Source organism: Melospiza georgiana, chromosome 17 (assembly GCF_028018845.1).
Source record: "Melospiza georgiana isolate bMelGeo1 chromosome 17, bMelGeo1.pri, whole genome shotgun sequence".
Lineage (NCBI taxonomy): Eukaryota > Metazoa > Chordata > Aves > Passeriformes > Passerellidae > Melospiza > Melospiza georgiana.
Window position 1 is genome coordinate 14,504,726 of NC_080446.1, and position 25,195 is coordinate 14,529,920.

General features: G+C 46.7%; 1 protein-coding gene across 2 annotated transcripts in view; it reads left to right on the top strand.

The window, feature by feature from the left end:
• The window catches only part of NCOA6 (nuclear receptor coactivator 6), a 44,414-nt gene extending 22,302 nt beyond the window's left edge, over positions 1–22,112 (top strand). For both annotated transcript variants that reach the window (XM_058036003.1, XM_058036002.1), the window contains exons 9-16: positions 381–524; positions 1,434–2,553; positions 8,189–8,310; positions 9,207–12,197; positions 13,569–13,637; positions 15,524–15,560; positions 18,247–18,395; positions 21,173–22,112. In XM_058036003.1, the coding sequence (XP_057891986.1) occupies positions 381–524; positions 1,434–2,553; positions 8,189–8,310; positions 9,207–12,197; positions 13,569–13,637; positions 15,524–15,560; positions 18,247–18,395; positions 21,173–21,219 (4,679 nt within the window). In that variant the 3' untranslated portion in view covers positions 21,220–22,112. The remainder of the gene's footprint in view (positions 1–380; positions 525–1,433; positions 2,554–8,188; positions 8,311–9,206; positions 12,198–13,568; positions 13,638–15,523; positions 15,561–18,246; positions 18,396–21,172) is intronic.
• Positions 22,113–25,195: the final 3,083 nt, after the last annotated feature.

Sequence of the window (25,195 nt, forward strand, 5' to 3'; positions counted from 1 at the left end):
CAAGAATACCAGTTCTTTCTGTGTGTGTACATTGAATAAGTTAAGGGTGTACTAAGAGGTGAAGTAGAGCAGAAAGCAACAAACCACATTAATGTCTAGTTTCTATAAGGTCAAACATGGACTTTTCACCTTCTCTGAGTAGTAAGTTTTGTACTTTAATAATTGTTTGAAATTAGTCATAGTAATTTGTTAGACAGAATTGTTGCACAGGTAAGAACTATAAACGTCTTCAGTGGATTTTGTATATTAGCAAAAAACAATTTCTGCCTAATCCTGTCATATGACAGCACAGACTCAGAGCTATTTTCCAGTTTCAATGATAGATTTTGTCTGTTTTTCCCCATTTCCCACACTAACTAACCAGGCAGTTCTGTGTTCAGGAATGGCCAAGCGGCTGCCCCCGGGGTTCCCTGCAGGCCAGGCCAGCCAGAGCTTCCTGCAGGGCCAGGTGCCCTCCTCGGCTCCAGGAACGCCCGGGACCAGCGGAGCGCCGCAGCTGCCGGCCCAGAGCGTGCAGCACTCAGGTCTGACTGCAGGGGTCCCTGGCAGCTTGTGCCACTCTCCATCTGAAACACCTGGTGCCTTTCCCTGTGTCACACGGGTCCCCAACCGTGAAATTCCAGCGGCAGCACTCTGGGTGTAGTGCTGGATGGGAAAAAGAAAAGCATGAGGCTGCTCATGTTTCTCAAAATCTAATTATTATTGATGTGGATTGTGGGTCTGGGCTTCAGAAGCAGCTGTTGAGAAGTTGAATGGGAGGTAGCACTGAAATTTGGAGGCAAGGGGTAATAAAGATAACAACACAAAAGGAACTTCTTGTCCAGAAAAAAAAAAAGAGTGTAATTATCTTAGAAGCAGAATAGCAATATAATCTTGTTCTGCTTTGAAAAGATTATTTATTACTTCCTTCAAAAAATTCTGATGTCTTCTTAAAGTGTGGAAATTAAATCTTTAATTCGCAAATGTCTCCCTCCATTTCACAACTCAATTATTAGTCTGGATTATGGATGCCCTGATGATGTCATTTCATCAGTACTCTGTGTGCATTTATTCTTTGACCCATTATAAAGCGTCCTCAGGGATTGAAGCTCATTTTGGTTATGAAGTACTCTGCTGAGTTAGGTGACATTATGGAATGTTATCAAACTTTGATGCAGATAACAACTGAAATTAAGTTTCTGTTCTGTCCTCTGCAGTGGGATGCAGAAGTACCAGTCCAAGTGTTTATTTTGAGGTGTATGATGTTTTGTTTTGACAACTAACATGTATCTATAGCATCAAACGTTGCATCCCAGGACTGCAAATATATGAAATATGCCAGTTTATTGGTAAAGGGAGGAAAGCAATATTGGAGTACTAGACATTTAAAGTGTGAAAACTCTTGCACCGCTCCCATTAGTTTCTTAGTGATATTTTCTTTTTATTTTCTTAAGGTGGCCAAGGATCTGGACCTCCTCAAACTCAGATGCAAGCAGCACATGGCCCACCAAATATGATGCAGACCAATCTAATGGGACTTCATGGAAATATGAACAACCAGCAGGCTGGTGCTAGTGGGGTGCCACAAGTTAACATGGGCAATATGCAGGGACAGCCTCAGCAAGGACCACAGTCCCAGCTTATGGGGATGCATCAGCAAATCGTGTCCTCTCAAGGACAGATGGTGAACATTCAGGCTCAGGGATCACTGAACCCTCAAAACCAGATGATACTTTCTCGAACTCAGCTCATGCCACAAGGCCAAATGATGGTGACACCCCAAAACCAAAATCTGGGTCCCTCTCCCCAGAGGATGACCCCACCCAAACAGATGATTCCCCAGCAGGGACAGCAGATGATGTCCACACACAATCAGATGATGGGACCTCAGGGCCAGGTGTTGCTACAGCAAAACTCAATGATGGAGCAGATGATGACCACTCAGATGCAAGGGAATAAACAGCCTTTCAGTACTCAAAACCAGTCCAATGTGATGTCGGGGCCAGCTCAACTGATGAGAGGACCAACCCCAAACATGCAAGGAAACATGGTGCAGTTCACTGGGCAGATGATGGCACAGCATGGCCCTGTGAATGGCAATCCTTCTCAGGTGATGGGAATTCAAGGGCAAGTTTTAAGACCCACTGGACCCAGTCCTCACATCTCTCAGCAACTTGGGGATACTGCGAGCACGACAAGCAGCGATGGCAACTTGACACAGATGTTACCTGAGGTTCCTGTGCAGCAGCCTAACATGGTGCCTTCTCACATGCAAGGAATGCAAGGAAACAGCAATGCTTCAGGGAGTCATTTCTCTGGCCATGGGCTGCCTTTCAGCACAGGGTTCAGTGGAACTCCCAATGGGAACCAGGTTTCCTGTGGGCAGAACCCTGTGTTTCCTGTCAATAAAGATGTGACGCTCACCAGCCCGCTCTTGGTTAACCTGCTTCAGAGCGATATCTCAGCAGGGCACTTTGGTGTGAACAACAAACAGAATAACCAGAATGCCAACAAGCCAAAGAAGAAGAAGCCTCCAAGGAAGAAGAAAAATAATCAACAGCTAGAGCAAACAACGTAGGTTTAATATTACAGTGTTTTTTATAAGGGGCATGAAGAAATTCCCACAGGCATCTTGTCAATATTTTATCAGCAAGTAATGGGTGAGAAAGGACTTGTATTTTATTCATGTTGTAGCAGTTTCTCTCAAGAGTTGGTCATTGGAATGTTTGTTCAAGATTAAAACCATGCAAATATCCAAACTCAGTTATAAACCCAATTCTACCAGCACTGTTCCTTACCTTTACTGGGTGAAGGAAGTTTAGCATGTGGCCCATGGTGCCACAGTCCTTGGAAGAGGAGGCTGCCTTTTTTTAAGCAGTCTTGACAGCCACAATCAAAGGGTGGGAAGTATGTTCAGAAGAACTAGAAGCCTTTATAAAACATGTGCAGGACACATTTTGGGGTATTGTTTCTTCAATCATGTGCATATCCTGACACATTTCTGCCTGGAATTGAGCTGGACTTCTCTCGTAGTTGAAACTGCAGCTAGAATTTAGAGGAAAGAATGTGGTACTTTCTGGGTATGAGATTAACAATTCCAGACAGTGCTGGTCTTCCTGGCCTAGCAGAGGTTAGGGAAAAAAAACCAACCCTGCAGCTCTTGAGAGGGAGGAGGCCAGTGGAAAAGATTCAAAGATGATGAATGAATGTGTCTTTTTAGTGAAAATACAAGATGGCAGAATCTCTTCCTTCTTTGGCCAGCGTGTTCTTTCTTGGCCAGCTGTCCTGTAGACATTTGCCATTGACAGTTCACTGTCACCCAGCACAGGGTGGTAGCTGCTGCTGCTGTACCATTGTTCAGCTCAAATGGTGAAGGCAGATATGCTTTTTTTAATTATCCTAATGCTGCAGATGAGCCCATGGGGCATTAACAGGAACCCACCTGGTGGTACTTGGGGGGATTGTTTTCAATCAGGGAAAAATGAAAAAAATTGCATAGAAAATTATAACACAGAAATATTCAAATGGCAGAATGAAATTCTTAGAACCAAACAAAAAGATGGCAATAGCATGTGAAGATCCTGGTGTGGCTCTGGTTCCATCAGTCTGGCCCCTTTGAATAATCATGTTTTTAACCTGAATTTTCTGCTGCCTTTCCTAGGGACACCTGCTCAGTTCAGTGCAAAGAGAAGCTGGCATGAAGTACTAAGCAAATGTTCAATATTTTAACTTTTCCCTTGGTTATTCAGTGTGTAGCCCCAGTTTGCATTTTGTGCAGTGTCAAGATTCCTTTGTGAAGGTGGAATTAATAATCTCATGGACATTTTAATTGTGGACTGAAAAACTCACACCATCTATAGCAAGTGATCTTTTGTGACAATCATTAGTTGGCTTAACTAGTACAAAAATAAAATGCAGAAATGCTGTAAGGTAAAGCTAAGCATGCTAATTTAATAGGCCTTGGAACAAAGCTTTTCAAGGCTCTCCTATATAGTTGTGTACAGTCATGGCATGGCTTGTCAGGTCCTCTCTGCTGCTGAGTGACCTCAGATTGCAGCTGGAGGAGGACACAAGCTGTGGCCAGATGTGGAAACCTGGGTGAAGTAGCTTGGCCAGCACCAAGTATGTGGCCAGTCTGCAGCTTTTGGGGTGACTTAGAAACCTAACACAGACACCACTTCCTCCAGTCCAAAGAGATCCAATAAAACACTGGTAAGCACTGCTGTAGCAAGTGCCTTGCTGTGGAAGTGACAGAGCTTCAGAGGGAGCAGATGAGTTGGCACCACCTTCTGAAAAAAAATCCATCCATCATTAAAGTAAACTCTTCTTATGATTTTGTTTTCATTGGTCTTCCTGATGAGCACCCAGCCTCAGTGTGGCCTGGGAATATCAATAAAAGTGTCTATAAAACTCTTCCTCTGAGCTTTCAAAGCCTTACAAGACTATTTGCTTATTAAAGTTTTCTCAGTGGAAATCTCAATTACAGCTTTTCTGATGGGCTATGACAGCTCAATTCCAGCTCCTAAAAAAGGTTTTGAATCAGATTTCGGTGTAGTCAACAAAGGAACCAGAATGTTGTTCTGATATGGGTGAGCATTTTGGTTCTACGTGGACTAAATCAATTCTCAGTCCTTGCAGAAGCACTAAGAAGGGAGCTGTTCTTTCAAAAGTTCCTGAGTTTATTCTCCAGCACAAAGAGTGAGAGTGCAGTGAAAGCTGGCTGTAACACCTTCCTGCCTCCCTCACTCTCAGCTTCCCTCTCATTGTTGGGCAAGCTCAGCATTTTCCTGCCTTGGAATTGGCAGGAATGAAATCCCATTTGGATCACTTTCTCTTGCATCAGAAGCAAATAGGATGCTTTTCATCGCAGCTTCCTCTCTGTCATTCTTCCTCAGAAATTTTACAATTCAGAGCAGCAAACCTTGTGTGGAAATGCAGTAATTTGATAAAGACACTAAAAAGAAATAATTTTCAGAAATAATAACATAGTAACAGAAGTACAATTGGAAATATGGATTGCAGTCATGTTGGAATGTAAATAGGATAAGTGAGCTATTGAAAGAGTTTATTCAGCTGAGTCTGAAATAGTTTCAAGGGTTTGCATAATTGAGCAACTTTGCATTGGAATGAAACCCAGGACATTTTGGTTGTTTAAAAGTGTTTGCATCTGTGTGCTGAACCTGGAGACTGTGGGTAATGGGATGTAAACTGAGGAACAAGATGCTAGATGCAATGGGAATGTGGATAAAACAGGCTGGTTAATTCTATTAAATCCATGCACAAACAAGCAGTTGGTCCACGTTCCCCTGTGCACAGACCATGAGCATCCTGTGCACTGCTGGAACAGAAATAATCCACTGAGGGAGGGCACTGCCAGTGCTGCCATTCAGGCTGCAGTGTCCAGTGCAGGTGGTGGCAGCACTGCAGGACAGAGGCTTTTCCAGCCAGCTCAGAGGGTTTCCCTGGCAGAGCTGGGAAATGCCCTCACCCAGCAGCAAGGGAGAAACCTCTCTGCCCCCAGAGCTCCTCGACAGGGCTGGGGCTGCCACACCTCTCATTTCAGCTTTGCTCTCCTCAGGACCCAGCTGCCACCTTCTTTGGTTTGGCTGGTTTGGGTTTTCCTGGAGTTCTCTCTGCTCTGATAAGGGATTTGTATCTGAAGGTTGCACTTCAGAGTGCAGCTGGTGGAGCAGAGGTGCTGCTGATGACAATCCAGACTGTATCAGGTGTGCAGTTACTCTTAGATATTTTTCACATCTAGAGCAATAGAAAAGAAGAATAGATATGGAATATTTTGTCCCTCACACAAACATCTTGCTATTCATATTCTGGTTATTTTTTACACATGCCCAGTGAGCTTCAGCCTCATTTGAGATTCAGTTGATGTTTAAATTTTCCAGCAATGACAGAAGCAGACTTTCTTACCATAGCTGCTCTTTGCTGGCAAACCAAGCTCAGGTCTGTTCTGCCAGATTTGCACAGCTCCATCTGGCAGGAGGTGTTTGCTAAGGATCCACTGTACACCAGTTCTGTTTTCTGGGTTAAACCTTTCTGTGCAGTGATGCTGTGCATCAGCTTTGAGCTGAACTTTAACTGTAGCATTTTTAATTTCTCACCATTGTAAATAAATAGCAAAATTGACAAATTTGAGCTTGAATTGACAATTTTAGGTATTATTTCAGTTCACTTGGCTGGCACCTGCACCAAAGGCTGCAGCTCTTCTGGGTGATTTTGCTGCCGGAATTTTTGTTCACTTGTGGCTGTTAATATAATGCTCTGGGCATATCTCTGCATTTTGCCAGTTTTCATCAAATTTATTGCTGGAGGCATGTAATCCTACAGCCCCTGTATTGGTGGTGTGCTGGATAAGGCACAGCAGTGCACTCCAAGTGCTTTCCTTGGCAGTACCTGCCCTCAGCAGCAGTGGCTGGAGCAGTTCTGTTTGCCCTATTTGCACCTTTCTTCTCTCTTGGTGTATGTTCTCTCCAGTTTTGACCCACAAGAATTCAGGGATTTCCAGTCACATGCTGCTTTTTGAGTGTTGATTACGTAGCTGATAGAACATTAGGACAGGCCAGGGTGTCTCCGTGGGTGTTTACAGCTCAGTGTCAGCTCTACAGATGCCAGAAACTGTTATTCTCAAGTAAACTGGAGTAGGATATATCTCCCCACCATTATGTATTTCCAATTCATATTTTGCTGAAAGTGTTACCTTTGTCCATGGCATTTCTGCATTATTCTGCCTCTCTTTATTGGCAGTGTACTTTTTTTGATGTCTTTAATTTTAGCTTAGAGCTTTTCCTGCACAGAACTTCCTGTAACCTTCATATATTCATGCAGGTGATAAGCAGTTTAGTTCTTCTCCTCTCATCCCTCTTTATTTTACATCCTCTGGGCATATATATTGTTCACTATAGAAACTTGGGGTTTTTCTAAGTCTGCAAAAGCTGTCTTGATTTAGTTCAAGTATTGAGCATTGAGTCTGCACAATTTTAAATTGTCTTAGAGAGTCTCCTGGAGCATCACATTCCTCAGGAGAAGGACTTGGGGGTGCTGATGGATGAGGAACTGGATGTGAGCCAGCAATGTGCCCTCACAGCCCAGATCCCCCCTGGGTCCTGGGCTGATGCCCAGTGTGGGGGGTTCAGCAGGGCTGGGGGGATTCTGCCCCTCTGCCCCACTCAGGTGAGAGCCACCTGCAGAGCTGCCCCAGCCCTGGGGCACAAGGAGGACACTCCTGTGCACAGAGCCCAGAGGAGATCACAGAGATGCTCCCAGGACTGGAGCCCCTCTGGAGCCAGGCTGGCAGAGCTGGGGATGCTCCCCTGAAGGAGGCTCCAGGGACAACTCAGAGCCCCTGGCAGGGCCTAAAGGGGCTCCAGGAGAGCTGGAGAGGGACTGGGGACAAGGGATGGAGGGACAGGACACAGGGAATGGCTCCCACTGCCAGAGGGCAGGGATGGATGGGAGGTTGGGAGGAAATTCTTCCTGCGAGGGTGGGCAGGCCCTGGCACAGGGTGCCCAGAGCAGCTGTGGCTGCTCCATCCCTGGCAGTGCCCAAGGCCAGGCTGGACAGGGCTTGGAGCAGCCTGGGATGGTGGATGGGGATGGAATGAGATGGGCTTTAAGGTCCTTCCAACCCAGACTAGCATGTGATCATTAGAGAGCCCCAGCAGCACACAGCTCTGTGCTCTGGAGGGTGGCTGCAATGCCTGACATGTCAGTGCACTCATGCTGTGCTGTTATCAAAGGCCTTCAATACCCCGAGTCACTTCTGGGTGTTACACTGGAATAAAAGGTGCTAGCATTAAAATAAATTAAAAATGCATCTACCCATGGCACTTGCTTATCCCTATAGATGTCATAGGAAAGCATGTTTAGTTTAGTTGAAATGTATGTGGCTCTATCTTTTGAAATTTCCATTGGCATTCTGTTAGTCCTAAAGCTCGGATTCACAGCAGAAAGGAATGTTTAGGATCAACAGAGCACCAGGCAACTTGTTTCCTTTTCAGTAGTACCTAAGGCAGTGACTGTACACAGACCTGGTGTGTGTGTTCCAGTCAGGCAAGTTACATCAGAGCCATTTCAGTGGGTCATTCCAGGCCTGTGGGGAGTGCTGGGAATCAGTTACTGCAGGACTTAGTTATAGAAGCAGAAATCAAACACTGATGTAGGGGCTGGCTCTTAATTGCATTTATTTTTCTTTCAGTTCTTCTGAATCACGTCCAGCTGGCCTGGAGGAGAGTGATCAGTCATCGATGTCTGGAGACCAAGGACTGAGTTTAGAGAAGCCAGGCCCTAAACTCTCTGATTTTGCAAGCAGGCCACCAGGTAGTAGGATTTTTCTGTGATTATCTGAATGTAATAACTATAGGAGAGTTTTAATGATCTTTGCAACAGTTCTATTTTATTTATGCTATCACACATTCAATTTCAAACATTTTTTCCTCCTAGTAAGTAATTGGTGCCATTGTTTAAGTGTTTTCTTTGGGTTAGCTCAAATGGAAGAGGTGGCCCCATTCTCATTTATCATCCTGCAGGTATCAAACTGAGTACTGCAGTGTTATTCAGCAGGAACATAACTGATAAAAATGTTATATTTCTAGCTGTAGCATAGACTGATGTCTTAAAAATTTAGCATTTACCAGTAACTGATTTTTGAGGAGAAACAGTGGTTGTAGTTGGAATGATCCTTTGCTTGTAGAGAGGATTAAATCTGAAGTCCACAATAGGATTTCTATTATAAACCACAGGGAATTCTTAGCGTGTTTTTGGCCAAGTAACACGTGGCAGATTCTACTTTATACTCCAGACAATGTCAGGTCTGTGGCAGGTGTGCTGGTGCATGACTCTTGGGGGCTGTCAAGTTCTGAAGTTAGTTTGAAGGAGTAATAATGAGTGAAACCCCAACTTTGCATATCCCAGTGAAAGGAAGCCCATAGGCAGTTGCAGACACTTGTCAGGTGGTGTGAACTTGGGTTAGTAGCTGATACAGCATACTAAGAGATCTCCAGTTAAATCTCATGCAAGTAATACATTAAGTAAAACTATTTTTATGAAATAAGTAAAATCTTTAGCTTTGTTTGTAAAGCCTGTTTTGTTAATGTGGCTCTCATCCAAGATAAGCAGGCTCCATGCTGTACTTTCTATCCAATCCTGTTTGTTACAGAAATTGTGCTTCCTCTGGTGTTTGCTTGGTTTTAACCATGTGTCATCTGTTGCCTTAGGTTACCCATCCCAGCCAGTGGAGCAGAGGCCACTTCAGCAGATGCCCCCTCAGCTCATGGCACACACGCAGCAGCCCCAGCCCCAGCAGCAGCAGCAGCCCCAGGCAGCCCCGCAGCAGGGCCAGGCTCCCCCCCAGACACCCCAGCAGCAGCAGCAGATGATGATGATGCTGATGATGCAGCAGGATCCCAAATCAGTCAGGCTGCCTGTGCCCCAGGGGGTTCACCCGCCCCGGGGGCCCCTGAACCCGGATGCCCAGCGGATGCCAATGCAGCAGAGCGGGAACATGCCAGTGATGGTGAACCTCCAGGGGCCTGGGCCCGTGCCTCCCTCTCCTGACAAACAGAGGATGGCCCTGCCAGGCAACCCTCCTCTGGGAAACAATGCAAGAAAAATGGTATATCCAGATAACGTACAGAATCCTTCCAGCTCGCCCCTCAGAGAGGTGTCAGCAGTATCCTCTCTTCCAGAAGGAGGTGGAGCTGAGGGCCCTCCAACATCAGGAGCTCAGAATAATGTGACATCTCATTTAGTAGTTTCACAGAACCAGTTGATGATGACAGGACCCAAGCCTGGACCATCCCCACTTTCAGCTGCCCAAGGTGCAAGTCCCCAGCAGCAGTCTAGTTCTCTGTCTAGTGCTCTTACACACCATTTTCCAAATGTTGCTGCCCCATCACAAACATCAAGGCCTAAAACCCCAAACAGAGCGAGCCCACGGCCGTATTACCCTCAGACTCCCAATAACCGTCCCCCCAGCACAGAGCCCTCAGAAATCAGCCTGTCTCCAGAGAGGCTCAATGCCTCTATTGCTGGTCTGTTCCCTCCCCAGATCAATATTCCATTACCTCCCAGGCCTAATCTCAATAGAGGATTTGATCAGCAGGGTCTGAATCCCACTACTTTAAAGGCCATTGGGCAAGCCCCATCAAATCTCACAATTAACAATCAGTCCAGTTTTACTGCCTCACAGTCACACAAGCTGGAAGGTGTGGTCATGAATTCAGGCAAACAAACCAACGCTGGAGGAACAAAGAGAGCAAGCCCGAGCAATAGTCGAAGGTCCAGTCCAGGATCCAGCAGGAAAACTACACCAAGCCCTGGCAGACAGAATTCAAAAGCAGCTAAATTATCATTGACAACTCAGCAGAGTCCATCTCTCTTGCAGAACATGGAACTACAGAGAAATATGATGGCTAGTCCCTCTTCTTTGCCAACACCCGTGACCACAAGTTTTCAAAATAACTCCATGCTAAGTAACCAGAATCCCACAGTTTCTGTACCTGCTGTGATTGGCATTCCTGAAGACAATAAGGAGAGCCTTAGTGTGCCTCAGGAGACTGAGAGTCAAAGTGCACAAGGTGCCCTAGGTAGCAAGGACCAGCCCACTATGGAATTGAAAGGTGCCCCTACTCCAGAAATGAAAGCACCGGCTCCTGAGGAACAGGCAAAAAAAGATGGGCAAGCCTTAGACAGCAGTAAGCTCCCAGTCATGGAGGAAAGTAAAGCCATGGTATCTCCAGCCATGAGGGAGGCACCAACTTCTCTAAGTCAACTTCTTGACAATTCTGGAGCTCCTAATGTGACCATTAAGCCTCCTGGGCTGACTGGTCTTGAGATGGCACCAATAGTCCCCACCGGTGAGGATCTAAAGAAGATAGCTGTCATTCCTCCACTGCAGGATTCATCCTTGAGCAAGGAGCCATCTAATTCACTTAGCCTGCCTCAAAATAATGAGCCCTGTCCAAATCCAGGGCCCCAGGAACTGGGAGAAGTAAGTGCAAGTGTGGCACAGAGTGTTCCTCCAGTCGTGCAGAGGCCTGTTAGCTCTTCTATTTCAGGTCCTTTACCTCCCAACCAGATAACAGTTTTTGTGACTTCCAACCCTATTACATCTGCTGCTAACACATCAGCTCCATTGCCATCCCACTTGCAATCTGCATTAGTGTCCACTGTTGTCACCATGCCCAACGTGGGGAGCAAAGTGATGGTGTCCGAGGGACAGTCGGCGCCTCAGTCCAGCGCCCGGCCGCAGTTCATCACCCCTGTGTTTATAAACTCATCCTCCATCATCCAGGTGATGAAGGGCTCTCAGTCCAGCACCCTTCCAGCAGCCCCCATGACATCTAACTCGAGTCTGATGCCTCAGTCAGTGGCAGTTGTTGGTCCTTTGCATATCCCACAGAATATCAAGTTTTCCTCGGGGCCCACTCCTCCCAGCACCTCCTCCAGCAGTCCTGTGTCCAGTATTCCCACCAGCAGGTCACTCGTTCTGAACCCCTTGGCATCTCCTGTCCAGCTGCCTTCTTCCACTCCTGCTCCTTCCAGTGCTCCGTCCCAGCTCCCTGCCCAGCAGGCCAAGGACTCGGGCCCGGAGGAGGCTCCCCCAGGGGCAGGGCTGGCTGAGCAGGGCCCTGTGCCCGCAGCCCAGCCCGGACCCGTCGTTTCCTCGCTGCTCACGGGCAGCCCGGGCTCTGGGAACAGGCGCAGTCCTGTTTCATCCACCAAGGGCAAGGGAAAGGTAGACAAGATCGGCCAGCTCCTGCTGACTAAAGCGTGCAAGAAGGTCACTGGCTCCCTGGAGAAGGGGGAAGAGCAGTACGCTTTGGATGGAGAAACAGAAGGTCAGGGACTAGAAACGCCGGTCCCGAACAGTTTGGGAACAGAGCAAGCCCCTGCAGAAGTCGATAACAAAATCGGGACCCCTCCAGCAGGCAGCGGAACCAAGCCGAGCGCTGCTGGGCCCAGCCCCTCCAGCCTCAGCCCCGCGGCCGCCGCTCCCTCCTGCGCGTCCCCGGGCGCGCCCCCGAGCGCTCCCGGCCCCGGCGCGCTCCCGGCCGCCCCCGCTCCGCCCGGAGCGCCCCCGGCAGCCCCGGAGCCCGCGGGGCCGGGTGCCAACAGCGGCAGCCCCGGCGGGGGCCCGGAGCCCAGCGGCAGCGCCGCGGCTGAGGAGAAACCCGCAGCACCCCCGGAGCTGCTGCCGAGCGCAGGTGAGTGCGGGAATGGGAGGGAACGAGGGGCTGTGGGACATCCCGGGGGCTGGGGGACATTCCAGGGGCTGTGGGACATTCCAGGGGCTGTGGGACATCCCGGGGGCTGTGGGACATCCCAAAGGCTGTGGGACATCCCAAAGGCTGTGGGACATCCCAAAGGCTGTGGGACATCCCAAAGGCTGTGGGACATCCCAAAGGCTGTGGGACATCCCCGGGGGTGCGGGACATCCCGGGGGCTGCGGGACATCCCAAAGGCTGTGGGACATCCCAAAGGCTGCGGGACATCCCAAAGGCTGTGGGACATCCCAAAGGCTGTGGGACATCCCCGGGGCTGCTCCACTGGAGCTGCAGCCCAGGCTGGCAGCTCTCTAACAGCTGAGTGATACACAGGCTTGTGTTCACCAAGATTCGAGTTCCAGATGGTTTTTCTCACTTTCTATTTACTGCTCCACTGGGATATTTGTCATGAGCGTATGATTCTGTAACTTCGTGTAACTGTTGGGAGCAAGGAGCAAAAGGGGGTGTATCAGTAATGACAAATACTTAGGGTCCCTTTTATCCTGGTAGATACACTGGTATTCTGCTTTGGTCTTGCCACAGACTTTTGATTTTGGAAATTATTTCAATTTATTGAATTAATTATGATAGTTTGAATTAATAATACTATTTTTCTCTCTGAATAACCTTCATCCTCTAGGGAAATTTCTGAATAACATCCAGAACAGAAGAAAAAAAAAAAAACAACCCACACCAAATCCCCTTTTGTCTAGGGAAAAACTTAAATGCTCATTTTGGAGAAATTAATGAAAACGTTTACTGCCTTCAGTTTGAAAACATAAAATACCTTTACATCTCAGCCTTGCTATTCTAATTTGTGCATCTGGCAGACTTTATACATTACATTGATGCTATTTCTTGATGCTATTTTTAATTTATTGAATCTGGTGTCAACATAAACCTATCACTCTTGAAGTGAGCTGTGTGAGTGTTGTGCTTTACAACATGAATTGGACACAGAAGATAAAATCATGGATGATAAAATCCACAGAAGTCAGGGGAACTGAACACTTCAGCCTCAGTGTGACTTTCCCCACGGCTGTTGGATGTTGTAGCTGCATGGCACTGGAAAGTGGAAGCTTCCTTTGAGCTCCACAGAAGGAATTCTGGCTTTCTAGGAAGTGATAGTCTTTATTTAAGCAGGAATGTTGCACTTCTTGTCTTCCTGTTCTCTGTAAGTTCACTGTCGCATTGAAGACTAGAAAGCAAAGTCAGCTGGGAGAGAGAGCATTTTGTACCAGCCTGATCACACAACAGGAACTCCTTTACTCCCTTTGACAATAATGTTTTTTCCTTCCACTTTTATTCTAGCATCCTCTCAACATTTAACACAGAAAAAAAGTTCAGTTGCCACAGCAGAAAGTACTGTTCAAAGAACAGGTAAATCTTCCTTTGGAAAAGCAGAATGAGGTGAACTAAATCCTTTATGAAAATGTATTTGTTTGAATGCATATTCAGTGGTCACTAACACACTGGGTATTTTGGGGGTTGGGGAGGGGTGTTTATTATTAGTTGTGCCTTTGGGATTGTTTTACTTTGCTAATTACATTGTGCTTTGGAAGTCTCCAAAGCTTTGTGGGAGATTCAGGATGGGGTCAAGTAAAAGATGGAAAAATCCCCAAGTTTTAGATATTTATGTTAATGTTTTAGATATTTAGTGTTAAATTGGAGGGACTGGATTTGTAAGAGTACATACATGGAAGTTCTATGCTGAGCTAATAAGAAAGGTCTTTCTTTCATTGTACCCTTCTGACTACAGAAATATGTTCATGCTGGGCTGGGATTGTGTTTTAGAGTGGTAATTCTTCATTTTTGTGTTCAACTCTTAATGCCCTCCCAGCAGCGTTTCAGGATGGAGCCCTGGCAGATGACTTTATGCTGTTCCCATTTATTATCATGGTGTTTCACCATCAGTTCTGGGGTGTTTTAAAAAAGTAATTCCCAGGCTGAGCAGAGAAAACAGATAGATGTGGGCTTACTTATGGGAATTGCCACTCTGCATCTATTTTCTATCTCTAGTCAGATTGGAAATGGGGTTTTCAGGAAGTAAAAATTGTACAAAATGGTTTTCTTTGAATTTCCACTAAGACAGAGGTGGTCATACACCCTTGTTTTTTCACACCTGACTCATTGCCCTGTGCTGCTGTGACTGTGCTGGGGGTTCCTGCTGGGGAAAGCACTGATGCTATCCATTGTTTGCTATTGGATTATCCCCCAGTTTAAATTTTGGGTGGGAAGAAAAAAACTCCTTTCACTGCTCAGTCTCTTCTTCCTTAGTCCCCAAGATGTCTGTTTTTCTCAGACAGTGCTATATCCCTTTACACTGGAGAGGCTGGTGTTCCACCACTGCAGATTCATCCTAGGAGGACAAACATTGCCCATTCTCTTGCTTTTTTAATGCCTCTATTCATGGTGCACACTCTGGCAAACTGGGAGATAATTGCTGTCAAAGGCAAAGCCCCAGTTTGTGCCACTGGCCCCAGGTTTGGTGGGGAAATGGAGCTGGGCAGTGAGACAAAGCTCAGGGGGCTCCTCCCTGACATTGCAGTGTTGATCCCTGAATCTCCTGCAGTTCCTCATGAGGGGGCCTGTGTTTAGGTACAGGTCTTTCCTCTCAACAAAGGATATGGTGGATATGGAGAGAATTAAAAGACAGACAGTACAAAGACTTGACATTTTATGTGCTGAAAAGGAGAGCTGTTTACTGAGGTGAAGACTCCAAAGGAAACCTGACCTGTATGTACAAAATCACTGAGAGAGAGAGAGAGAACAGGTCAGACTTCTCTTTGCATCATCCCCACTGAGATATTTTCCAATTCTGTGCAAGTGCAATTTGGCTTCAGAAATTTGTCATTAGAAGGTATTGCTGTGAGAGGCAGTTGGGTTAAGGCAAATTTTTACATGCACAATAGAGCCAGATGGGTATTTTTAAGGGTACTTTTAAAAAAATAAATAAAACCTAGAAGGTTTAGTAGAAATAAACTGTCTAAAATGGAAGTTTAAGAAGGGAGAAGAGTGTAGCAAATGAGTTTCTCTACAGTTTTCTTCTGCAGGGCTTCCATTTTCCCCTGCCTTAGCTGACTGCAGTGTCCTGGAGGCTGTAATCAGACCAAGCACTTGGCCAAAGCGGTATTTTAACTTGCTTTGCTTTGAGAGAAGCTTATCCTTGAGATCTAATATGTGATAGAAAAATGTGAGCTAGTCATGCCTTGTCAGCAGGTATGTACCTCTACAGCAGACTTTAAAATTATCTTTTTCTTTTGTAGAACTTGAGACAAATGCTGCAGTAGTTGCTGGTCAAAGGTAAGGAGATAGTTTGTAGATTCAGAGTAGATATAGCTTTCCTGGGAGGAGGTCCCTTTCTCTTTGCTTAATTGCTCAACCTCTGCTACTACTTTTCATTTTCTTGGCCATATCCTTTCTTTCCTGCTAAGAAATCAGGCCAGTTGAATATTCCAAACCATTGCTGAAATGCAATGAATGTAAGGTAACCTTTTCCTGAGTCTGTGCTTTGGGCAATGTTTCCTCTCATCCTTTCAGGCCTGGATGTTTCATGTGAAGCTTAGCTGTCGTGTGGATTTTTGTTTTCTGCAAGGAAGTCTTTCAAAAGTTTGTTCTTCTGCCTTGAGAATTGTTTTTAACAGTTTTCCTCTATTTGCTTGTTAACACTGCCAAAACTTGATAAGAAAGTCAGGTAGAAACTTCAGATTGTCCTGGTTAAGACATTCGGTAATTAAAAGATATTTCAAATGGTTATGTTCTGTCAGAAGAAAATACAGTTTCCAAGAGCTGCTTGGAAGATTCCAAACACCCCAGGCTCTCACTCAGGTGGCAGTGGGAGCCCCTGGGGAGGATTTTGGCTGGTGGTGCTGGCACAGCTGGCCAGGTTATGGACACTGCCCTCATGGGTGGAGTGACCCCCAGGCTGGGCCCCTTGTGGGGTCCCTCAGGAGATGGGGCAGTGCCTTCCTTTGACATTCCCTCAGATCAGGAATGGCTCTGCATGGAATATTTAACCCTACTTATCTTCATTTGGACTGGCATCTTTCAAAGACAAGCTGAAATTTCACAGTGAGTTTTCTTCAGGGTAGAATTTTTCTGAAAAGCTGAAGGTGGGACATTGGCAGCTGAGCAGATTCTCCTGATGAAGTGTCCCTGTGTGACACCCAGCACATCAGATTACCACAAAGGCATTTTCAGGGTTTTTCTGATTGATGTTTTTCTGAGCAAACTGGAAAAGAAGGAAAGTTTGGAGGCAAACTGGGTCTGGTGATGGCTGATACAGTGGACAGCTTGGGGTATGTTGAACCATACAGGACAACTCTTGAGAGAATCACAGATGGTTTGGGTGGCAAGGGACCTTAAACCTTACCTCCATGCCATGGGCTGGGTCATCTTCCAGTATCCCAGTTGCTCCAAACCCAGTCCAGTCTGGCCTTGGACACATCCAGGGATGGAAAAACCTTCTCTGGGCAACCTGTGCCAATTTCTCCCTAATAGCTAATCTAAACCTATTCTCATTTAAAGCCTTTAAAAACCTTTAAAACCTTAGGGGAACCTTGCAACCCATAAACCACTAGAAATATTTTCACTTGGAGTAATTTGATTTCCTCCTATAAAAGGAGGGAAGTGATGTGCTGGTTTCTATGAGACAATCCCAGCTCTGGATTTAGTTACTAGAACCTGTAAAAATTACCTGTACTAACTGAACTCTGGGTGCTGATGCCTGTTTGCTTCACTCTGGGGAGCACCCACCTGTTTGGGGGATCCACTTTGTAGATGGCCCATTATGCTCCATTTTAGGGAAATAGATTTCAGTATTTTGTATCTGAGATAATCTACAATCTATAATCTCCTCTGCTGTGTGTCTTTCCTTGAGTATGTTTGTCTCTCCTTCCATTGAGAAACTGTTTTATTTCAGGTTTCTGTTACTTTACCCTAAAGTTTGTGTGGTTTTAGTCCTTCCCTCAAAGCAGGACTTGTCTGAAGGGTGGCACTGCAGTGAGACCTCTGTCACACACAGGTCACCCTGTGCTGTCTTCAGTCTCTGATTCAAGCATTTCCTGAAATCCTGCAAGTTGTCACCCAGAGGGCCTGAAATGAGCTTTCTTCTTTTCCATTATCAGCAGATTATTTTATTTAGTTAATTACTTGCCTTTGAATTCACACAAGAGAAGTTTAGTTTAAACTCCTGAAACTGCTTAGTCACCAGAAATTGTCTGGCAAGAACGCATTGAGAAGAAACCACCCAAAACTCAGTATGAGTTTACAGGGCTAAGAGAGATAAAATAAAAGAAGAATTTAATTACAAAATGTAGCACTCCCTTTATTGTCTCAGTAGTAAGAAACAGATTTCCACAGTACCTAAAGTTATTATTTTATATCAAAAAAAGCTTTTTGATACAAAAAAAAAACCAACAAAAAACAACAACAACAAATTTTGACTTCAAGCTTTAAAACCTAAAGAAAGTTTTTAAAAAACTTTTTTTTTTTAATATGTGAAGAAATCACTTGGATCAATGGAGTAAGTTTTTTTAGCAAACCCAAAAGTTGACATACTCCCTGGAGAGTTCTTAATTCCTCCTGATGTTCATCTGCAATTTCAGCTCTGCACCCCCATTCTGCAGCAGTCTCTAATGTAACCTGTTTGCTTTTCCTAGACTTCAGTAATGGTGACACCTGTGGAAAACAGAGCAGACAATTTATAATGCATCTAATTTCTTGGTCTTCTTATGTTGAAAATATTCTCTTTGAGGACTTCTCAATTCTGTATCCTCTGATAATTTTTGATAGAAATGGACTGTACTCTGGCTTACTCAGGTCATTCTTCATCTGATAGAGCTCCTGGTATCTCTAGCATTTCGTGTCTCCAGTGCTAATAGTCCGGAACTGGCACCCGTGTTGGGCCATCCTCCAGCTTGTCTGACTTGCATAGAAAAACATAATTCTTCTCACACTTCATCAGAAATATTTTGTCCCACTTTATTAGTAATGAGACAAAAGAGAATTGTGAAAAGTCTAAAACTCCAAGTAGAAGAAATTCAAGAACAGAGGATTCTGCCGCCTCACAGGAATCTGTAGAGAACGGGCAGCGCAAGCGATCCTCGCGACCCGCGTCAGCGTCCGGCACAGCTAAAGGTAACATGCTCAGCCCCAATCCTGGGGAGGGGGCAGCTCCTGATCTGCTTCCCCAGCCTTTGCCCTGGCAGTAGCTGCCTCCTAACGCTGGTTTGCAGCTCGTGCACCCTGGGTGCTTTATCTCTAGTTTCAAGGATTTAGCCACAGGTTGGTGTTGAAGCGTTTCCCGACGTCTGCACTGGCAGTAAATGCTCTGTGAATTCCTCTTTGGTACATCTGTGCAACTTGTTTTCTGCAGCACTCAGCACCGTAGTGTTCAGCACCTTGCCTAGTTGAATTCTCTTTGCAGAAATGTGTTGCTGTTGGAAGGACTGTGCTGAGATCAAAAAGTGACATTTTCCTTTTCCTGAAGCCTGAAAGTCTTCCCAAGTGCACGGTCAGTTCTTGCCAAGTCAAATGCCATGGTTCAGGCACGCTCCAGAGGCTGCTGAGGTGGCAGCCAGGAGCATCAGGGAGTGCTGTGTGCTAGCACAGAGCCTCAGCTCTGCTTCACAACAACATCTGAACTCCTGAAGTTATTAACCCATGGCATTAGCAGGTGCTGACAAACCTTACTCCTATCCAGGTTACAGTCTTTAACAATTATGCAGCATTTGTGTGATATACACGGCCCAGTGCCAGGCTGAAGCTAATTCTGTCAGCTTCTTGTGTTTAAGGGTCAGAAAAATGCTGATGGACCAAAGTTATACAAGAGAGTAGACAGAGACCGTCAAGAGGCAACACTCGACCGCTATTTTAAAGATAATATCCAGAACAAAGAGGTACTGATATAAAATGATTATAAAAGGAAGTCAAGTTGAATTCAGCCACCATTTCCATACTGGAGGTACTGAAGTGTGATGCTAAGAATATTGTGTTGTCAGAGTTTCAGAGAAGCATTCCAGCTTTATGTTATTGTGCAATGACTCCCAAAGATTACACAGGGGACCTATATGTTCTGCACTTTTGTGACTGCTGAATTTAATTATATTTACTTCTTGTGGCAGGACTGTGCAGAAGAATTTGAGTCTGTATTGTAAAAATAAATTCTCTTTCATGATTGTGAAAAAAAGTTTGAAAAATGTGAAGCCAGTGTAAAATCCCTGCCTGCATTTGAGGGGATCTGGAGCGTGTGACCTGCCCCACACGCTGAACTGGGTAAACCTAAAGATGACAACCAGTGACACTTCAAATTCTGAAAATGTGGGAACAGGAAAGTGCATCAAATTCAAATAATACCAAAACTCTCACAGGGGTTTGTGCTGACTGTGTAATTCATTTACCTCTGTAAATAAAACCTTGGTTTTTAACTGGTGCATCTGAAGCTGCCACAGTGCCCAAAGGCTTTGCTGGACACTTGGGTGCAGCCTGCAGGGGATGCCTGGCTGTGCTGCCTTACCTGTGAGCACACAGCTGCTCCTGAGCTGTGGAGAATGAGCCAAACCAGGTGCTCTGGACAAGCTGCACATTAGTGAGGTGGCTGCAGGAGTGTCACCTGCTTTGTCACCTGTGCCTGCTCTGTTGTACATTTTTGTTAGTGAATCAGAGCTTAATTATTCTGGTTTGGTTGCTCCTGCCCTCGTTATGTTACCTGTGTCCTGAGAAACCCCCTAACCCATGGTAAATGGAATGTGGGGCTGGGAGGAGCTATCTCTCGAGATAGAGGCTGTTTAAAGTCAGCATTAGGAAAAAGAAATCAGCAGGGAGAGAGAAGCAGACTTTGACCAGCTGGAGTAGAAGCTTGGTTGCTCAGCCTGGGGAAGGAGGAGGCAGAAGGGTCACTGTGAGAGGAGAGGACACCCAGGGAGGGTCAGCCCTGGCCCTGTGTCCAGCACAGGGTTGGAGCTGCTGGTGATGCTCCCAAGGGGCTGAGACAGGGCTGAGTGCTGCTGGCAGCTCCTGCTCCCAAACACAGAGCCCTGAGCAGCACCAAGGGTGGCACAACTGCTGCTGAGGCTGCTCCAGAGCCACTCCTGCTGCTTGGGGGGCTCCAGGCTGCAGTCCAGCCTGCTGAGATGTTTCACTTCTGAAAATTGGTACTGTACTGGAGTTTTCCCTTTTTGGAGTACTTTTCCAGCAAGGGCTGCTTTTAGCATTTACTGTATCTTTGGGTTTGTTAAATTTTGAAATGTTGATTGTTTTTTCTAATTCCACATGTAACAGCTGTGGAGTTGTACTGCTGCTATTCTAATTTTAGATGGGCTTGGAAATTTTTTTCCCTTTTGACTCTTAAAATACACACAGCTGCAATAGTTTTTGGAAAACACTATGAAGAGCCAAAGAGACATTGCCAACATTTAAAATCACATTTTTAAAAAGATCTAAAGATGCAAATGCCTTTGGTCCTTACTCCTTTTTTGTTTTGAAATGGAAACTTAGTGCCTTGGTAAGTGCACTGGACATGTCATCTGTCACCGTGGCCCTGCAGGTGTAACATTTGTGTCTCTCTGCATCAGCTGTGTTCCTGTGGTCAGTGCACCCTGCAGAGACTCATTTTCTAGGAGCTCAGGCAGCTGGGGATGCCTGGATGCAGAGTGGCTGTGAGCCCCATCTGCTCCTGTGGCACGTGGGGGGCAGCACGTGGGGACAGTTCCAGACCCTTGGCTCCTCTTGCCAGGCTGCCCCGTGGGGTTTGCAGCCCAGGGGTGCCCCAGCTGCTCAGGAGCCTGTCCTGGTGTGGGGAAATGCACCAGGGCACAGCCTGGGTGTGTGTGGAGCAATGGCAGGGCAATCTGTGCCCCTCTGGGGAATGGCTTACCGACTGCACATCCATGCTTCTTTTCTTCTCTTGATTTCAGAAACGAGTGCCAGTGCAATGCAGTCAAAAAGAAGAAAATCCAAGTAAATTACTGCATGGAAACATGAGACTTGTAAATGAGTGTGAATTTACCAATAGCAATTTTGAGCTGTGATTTTTCTTTTTTAAATAAAATTCTGTACAGTAAGTAATTTTAATATTATACTGTTCCCCATAAATGATTTTTTTTTTTCTAAAAAACAGATAAATAGATATAAAAACTGGGTTCTTCTAAAACCCCTGGATTTGCAAAGTGAAGTCAGGGTTAGCACATTAGGTAATGTGTTTGTATGAAATGGAAGGGGAGGGGAAGATAATTGTAAATTTATTTGTTTCCACTTTTCATAAACAATTTAGAATACAGGGTTGTCATTTTTAGGTATTAAAATAATGTAATGTGCTGTTGTTTAAGTACTGTATGTGAATAGCAGTCAGAGGGTTTATAAACAAACCCCATGTTGTTTGGAAATGTAAATAATTTTATTATATAGTAGATCTGATGTATTTGTTGTAGAAATGGACCAGTGAAACAAAAAAAAAAATTAAGGGTTTGTATAATGTGGAATCCCTCATGCTCTAAATAAATGTTATTGTCCTATAAAGTGGGTTGAATTATTATTAGCAACAACAGCAGCATCATTCCAAACAGGAGGATTGGAGGGATTATTTAGAGCTCCGGGCCTGCAAGCTCCTTATATGTAGCTTCAGCAAGGAATTTGTTTAACCACAAACAAATTAAGGGATGCAGCTGCTCCTGCAGAGCAGGGGAGCAGGGCAAGGGCACCAGGCAGCAGAGGAGCCCCAGCAGCTCCCCAGGACACAGCAGCAGCTCCTTCCCTCCCTCTGGGCTCTGCTGCCATGGAAAGGGGGTCAGGCTCCTTCCTGGAGCTGCTGGGGAGAGCTCAGAGCCCGAGCTCTGTGCACACACACTGCCACCTCTTTCTTGCTGTATCTGAAAATGCTGATTAAATATAAATTGTTATTAAACAGAAGTTGTCAGCTTTTATAATCCCAGAAATTAGCTATTTGTGCACAAGGTAGCAGGCACTGAGTGGGGCCAAAGTCACAGGATCATTGGGGTTGGAAAAGTCCTTTAATACCATCAAGTCCATCTGTTCCCCTAGCACAGCCAAGGCCACTAACCCACGTCCCCAAGTGCAGCATCCACACATTTTCAAAATCCCTCCAGGGATGGGGACTCCACCATTGTCCTGGGCAGCTGTCCCAGGACTTGACAGCGCTCTTCCATGAAGAAATTTTCCCCAATATCCAACCTGAACCTCCCCTGGTGCAACTTGAGGCCATTTCCTGTCATCCTTGTTCCCCGGGAGCACAGCCCGAGCCCACCCAGCTCCACCCTCCTGTCAGGGAGCTGTGGAGAGTGAATGTTTCCCCCCAGCCTCCTTTTCTCCAGGCTGAGCCCTCCCAGCTCTCTCAGCTCCTTCCCCTGCCCTGTTCCCTTGTCTAGATATGCTCCAGTCCCTCAGTGCCTTTCTTGCCATGGGGGGCCCAAAACTGTCCCCAGGACTGGAGGTGCCTCAGCAGTGCCCAGCACAGGGGACAGTCACTGCCCTGCTCCTGCTGCCACCCCATGGCTGGTGCAGGGCAGGTGTCATTGGCCCCCTGCCCACCTGGGCACACCAGGCTCTTGTGTAGCTGCTGTCACCAATGCTCCCAAGGCCTTTCCCAAGGCAGCCTCCAGGCACTGTGCAAGGCCTCCATCCTCCCTGCCCGGGTGTGGCTGCTCCTGGCCCTGCACAGGCACAGCTGATGGGGGTACAGGAGCCCCCACTCTCCCTTGGGGCTCACCCTGCTCCGTGCTTGGCCTCGCTGCTCCAGTTGCTGCTCAGGTTGGGTGGGAAGCTTTGGAAAATGAGGACAAAGTCCACAAAACTGGAAAGTCTTCACAGAAAAGGTCCCTGTCCCAATAAAGCAGGGGAAGAGAGGGGATGTGCTCCAGTTTGTGGGAAATTACCACCCTGTGGGGAGCAGACAGGATGGAGGTCAGGGTCACCATTTCCAGGGACATGGACCTTGGGAAAGAAGAACTGCACGATCCAACCACTGGGAAGGAGCCTTGGAAGGAGCAAAGGGCCCTGTACTGGTCCTGTGAGCAGTGCTGGACTTGGGAGGAGCTCACAGTCCTGGAGGAGAGCTGAGGGCAGGGAGGGCAGCCCGTGGGGCAGGGAAGTGATCCCCTGGCATTTGGGGATCTGCAATGACATCACCTGGCTTCCACCTCCCACCCAACCACAAGATGTTGATAACGTAGAGGAGACACAAGACAGGGCCACCAGGATGGCCTGGGCTGGGACACCTGAGCAAAAGGAGCCTTTGAGGGGGATGGGCTCCATTGCCCTTCGTGCTCTGCAGGAGATGGAGCCAGGATTTTACAGAGGTGTGGGCTGGGAGACAGCGACAGACAGCACCAGGACAAATGGAAAGAGAGGAGCTTCTGACTGAGCAGCAGAAACTATTCCCCCTGGGATGCAGTGGCAGGATCTCTCTGTGGAGCATGGGCTGAACACAGCCTGTGATGTGAATTCAGCATTTGCCCTGCTCTGAGCAGGATGTTGGACTGGACCTCCTGAGCTCCATCCATCCCAATAACCCCAGGCTTTGTCTCCAGCTGCCAAATCTGGTTTTCCCATAAGAAGGTTTATCAAAGCCATGAAAGCTCACTCCCAGCTATTTTTTTCATTCCCAGTTTCTAATCTAACATTTCTCTGAAGTGCTTTTCCCAGCAGCTGGGGGTCACAGGTGTCTCCTTGGCTTGGCTCTGCTGGAGGAGCTGGCACAGCCTCTGGGCTGGGCAAGCCCCATCCCAAAGCTGCTCAGGGCCATGTCTCCTCTCATCCTGAGTATCTCCAAGGATGAAGACTCCTCAACCTCTCAACCTGCTCCTGTGGCCAACCATCCTTGCCATGAAAAAGCATTTTCCTAAGTGAAATTTCTTTTTACTTCAATTTGTGCCTGTCCCTGCACTGAGAATGTTCCAGTTCTGTTTTCAGTAATCTGCACACAGGGCGGGATCTCCCTGAACCCCTTCCAGGCTGGGCAGTCCCAGCTCTCAGCCTCTCCTCATCTCCAAGCCCTTAATCACCTTGGAGGCATCTCTGCCTCTGCTGGGTGCTGAGAGCGTCTCACCCTGTGCTTGGAGAAACAGCTGATGCTGCACAGATTGGCTGATCTGGGATTTTCTCAGGGCAATCGACATCTGCTTTAGTCATTATCTGCTGAGTTGTAAGGTTTGGTGATGGGGAGGGGGAAAACCCCCTCCAACCTCTCAGCCTGTGCCATCCTCTCTCCTGTGTGTCCTTGTCGTCAAAGGGGATGTTTTTTCTGTTATTTGTCATTCAAACCATTGACTTTTAAAAGCATTTTTAAAAAACCAAAGCATTTTGCAGACAGATTTACTTGCAGGCTTTAGAGAAATACACATAAAATAGATTTTAAATATATATTTTTTATTTCTTGTGATTTTTTTCCTTTATATTAGATTTTTTTTTTTTTCAGTCAAGAGACAGCATTACAACCTAACAACCAAAACCAGGTTACACACACACAGGCACACTACACGATGTGTCCCAGGCAGTCGACACACAGCAAATGTTTACACAATGTCCTACGAGGAGGAGACGCCCCTTCCTACGAACCCTGCTCACACCGACCGAACACGGAACACAGAGGAGGACGGATTTCCTTAGCTTGGGTTCCAGACGGGTCTCAGTCCTACAGCACAGGGGGTGCAGGAACGCGGGGGGCTCCTGTCGCTTCTCCAGCCCCGGGGGCTGCGCCAGCCCCGGCAGGAGGCGGGAGGGCACCGAGCACTCTCCGGGGCATTGCAGGGAAGGCTTAAGGCAACCTTGTCCGGCCACGGAACAGCCATCTGTCCATCTGTCCATCTGTCCATCTGTCCATCTGTCCATCTGTCCTGGCGCTCCTGCCTCCGTCCTGCTGCTCCTGCTCCTGCTCCTGCTCGCTCTCCAAACACAGCCCCGGGGGCAAATGGGGTTTAGAGCTT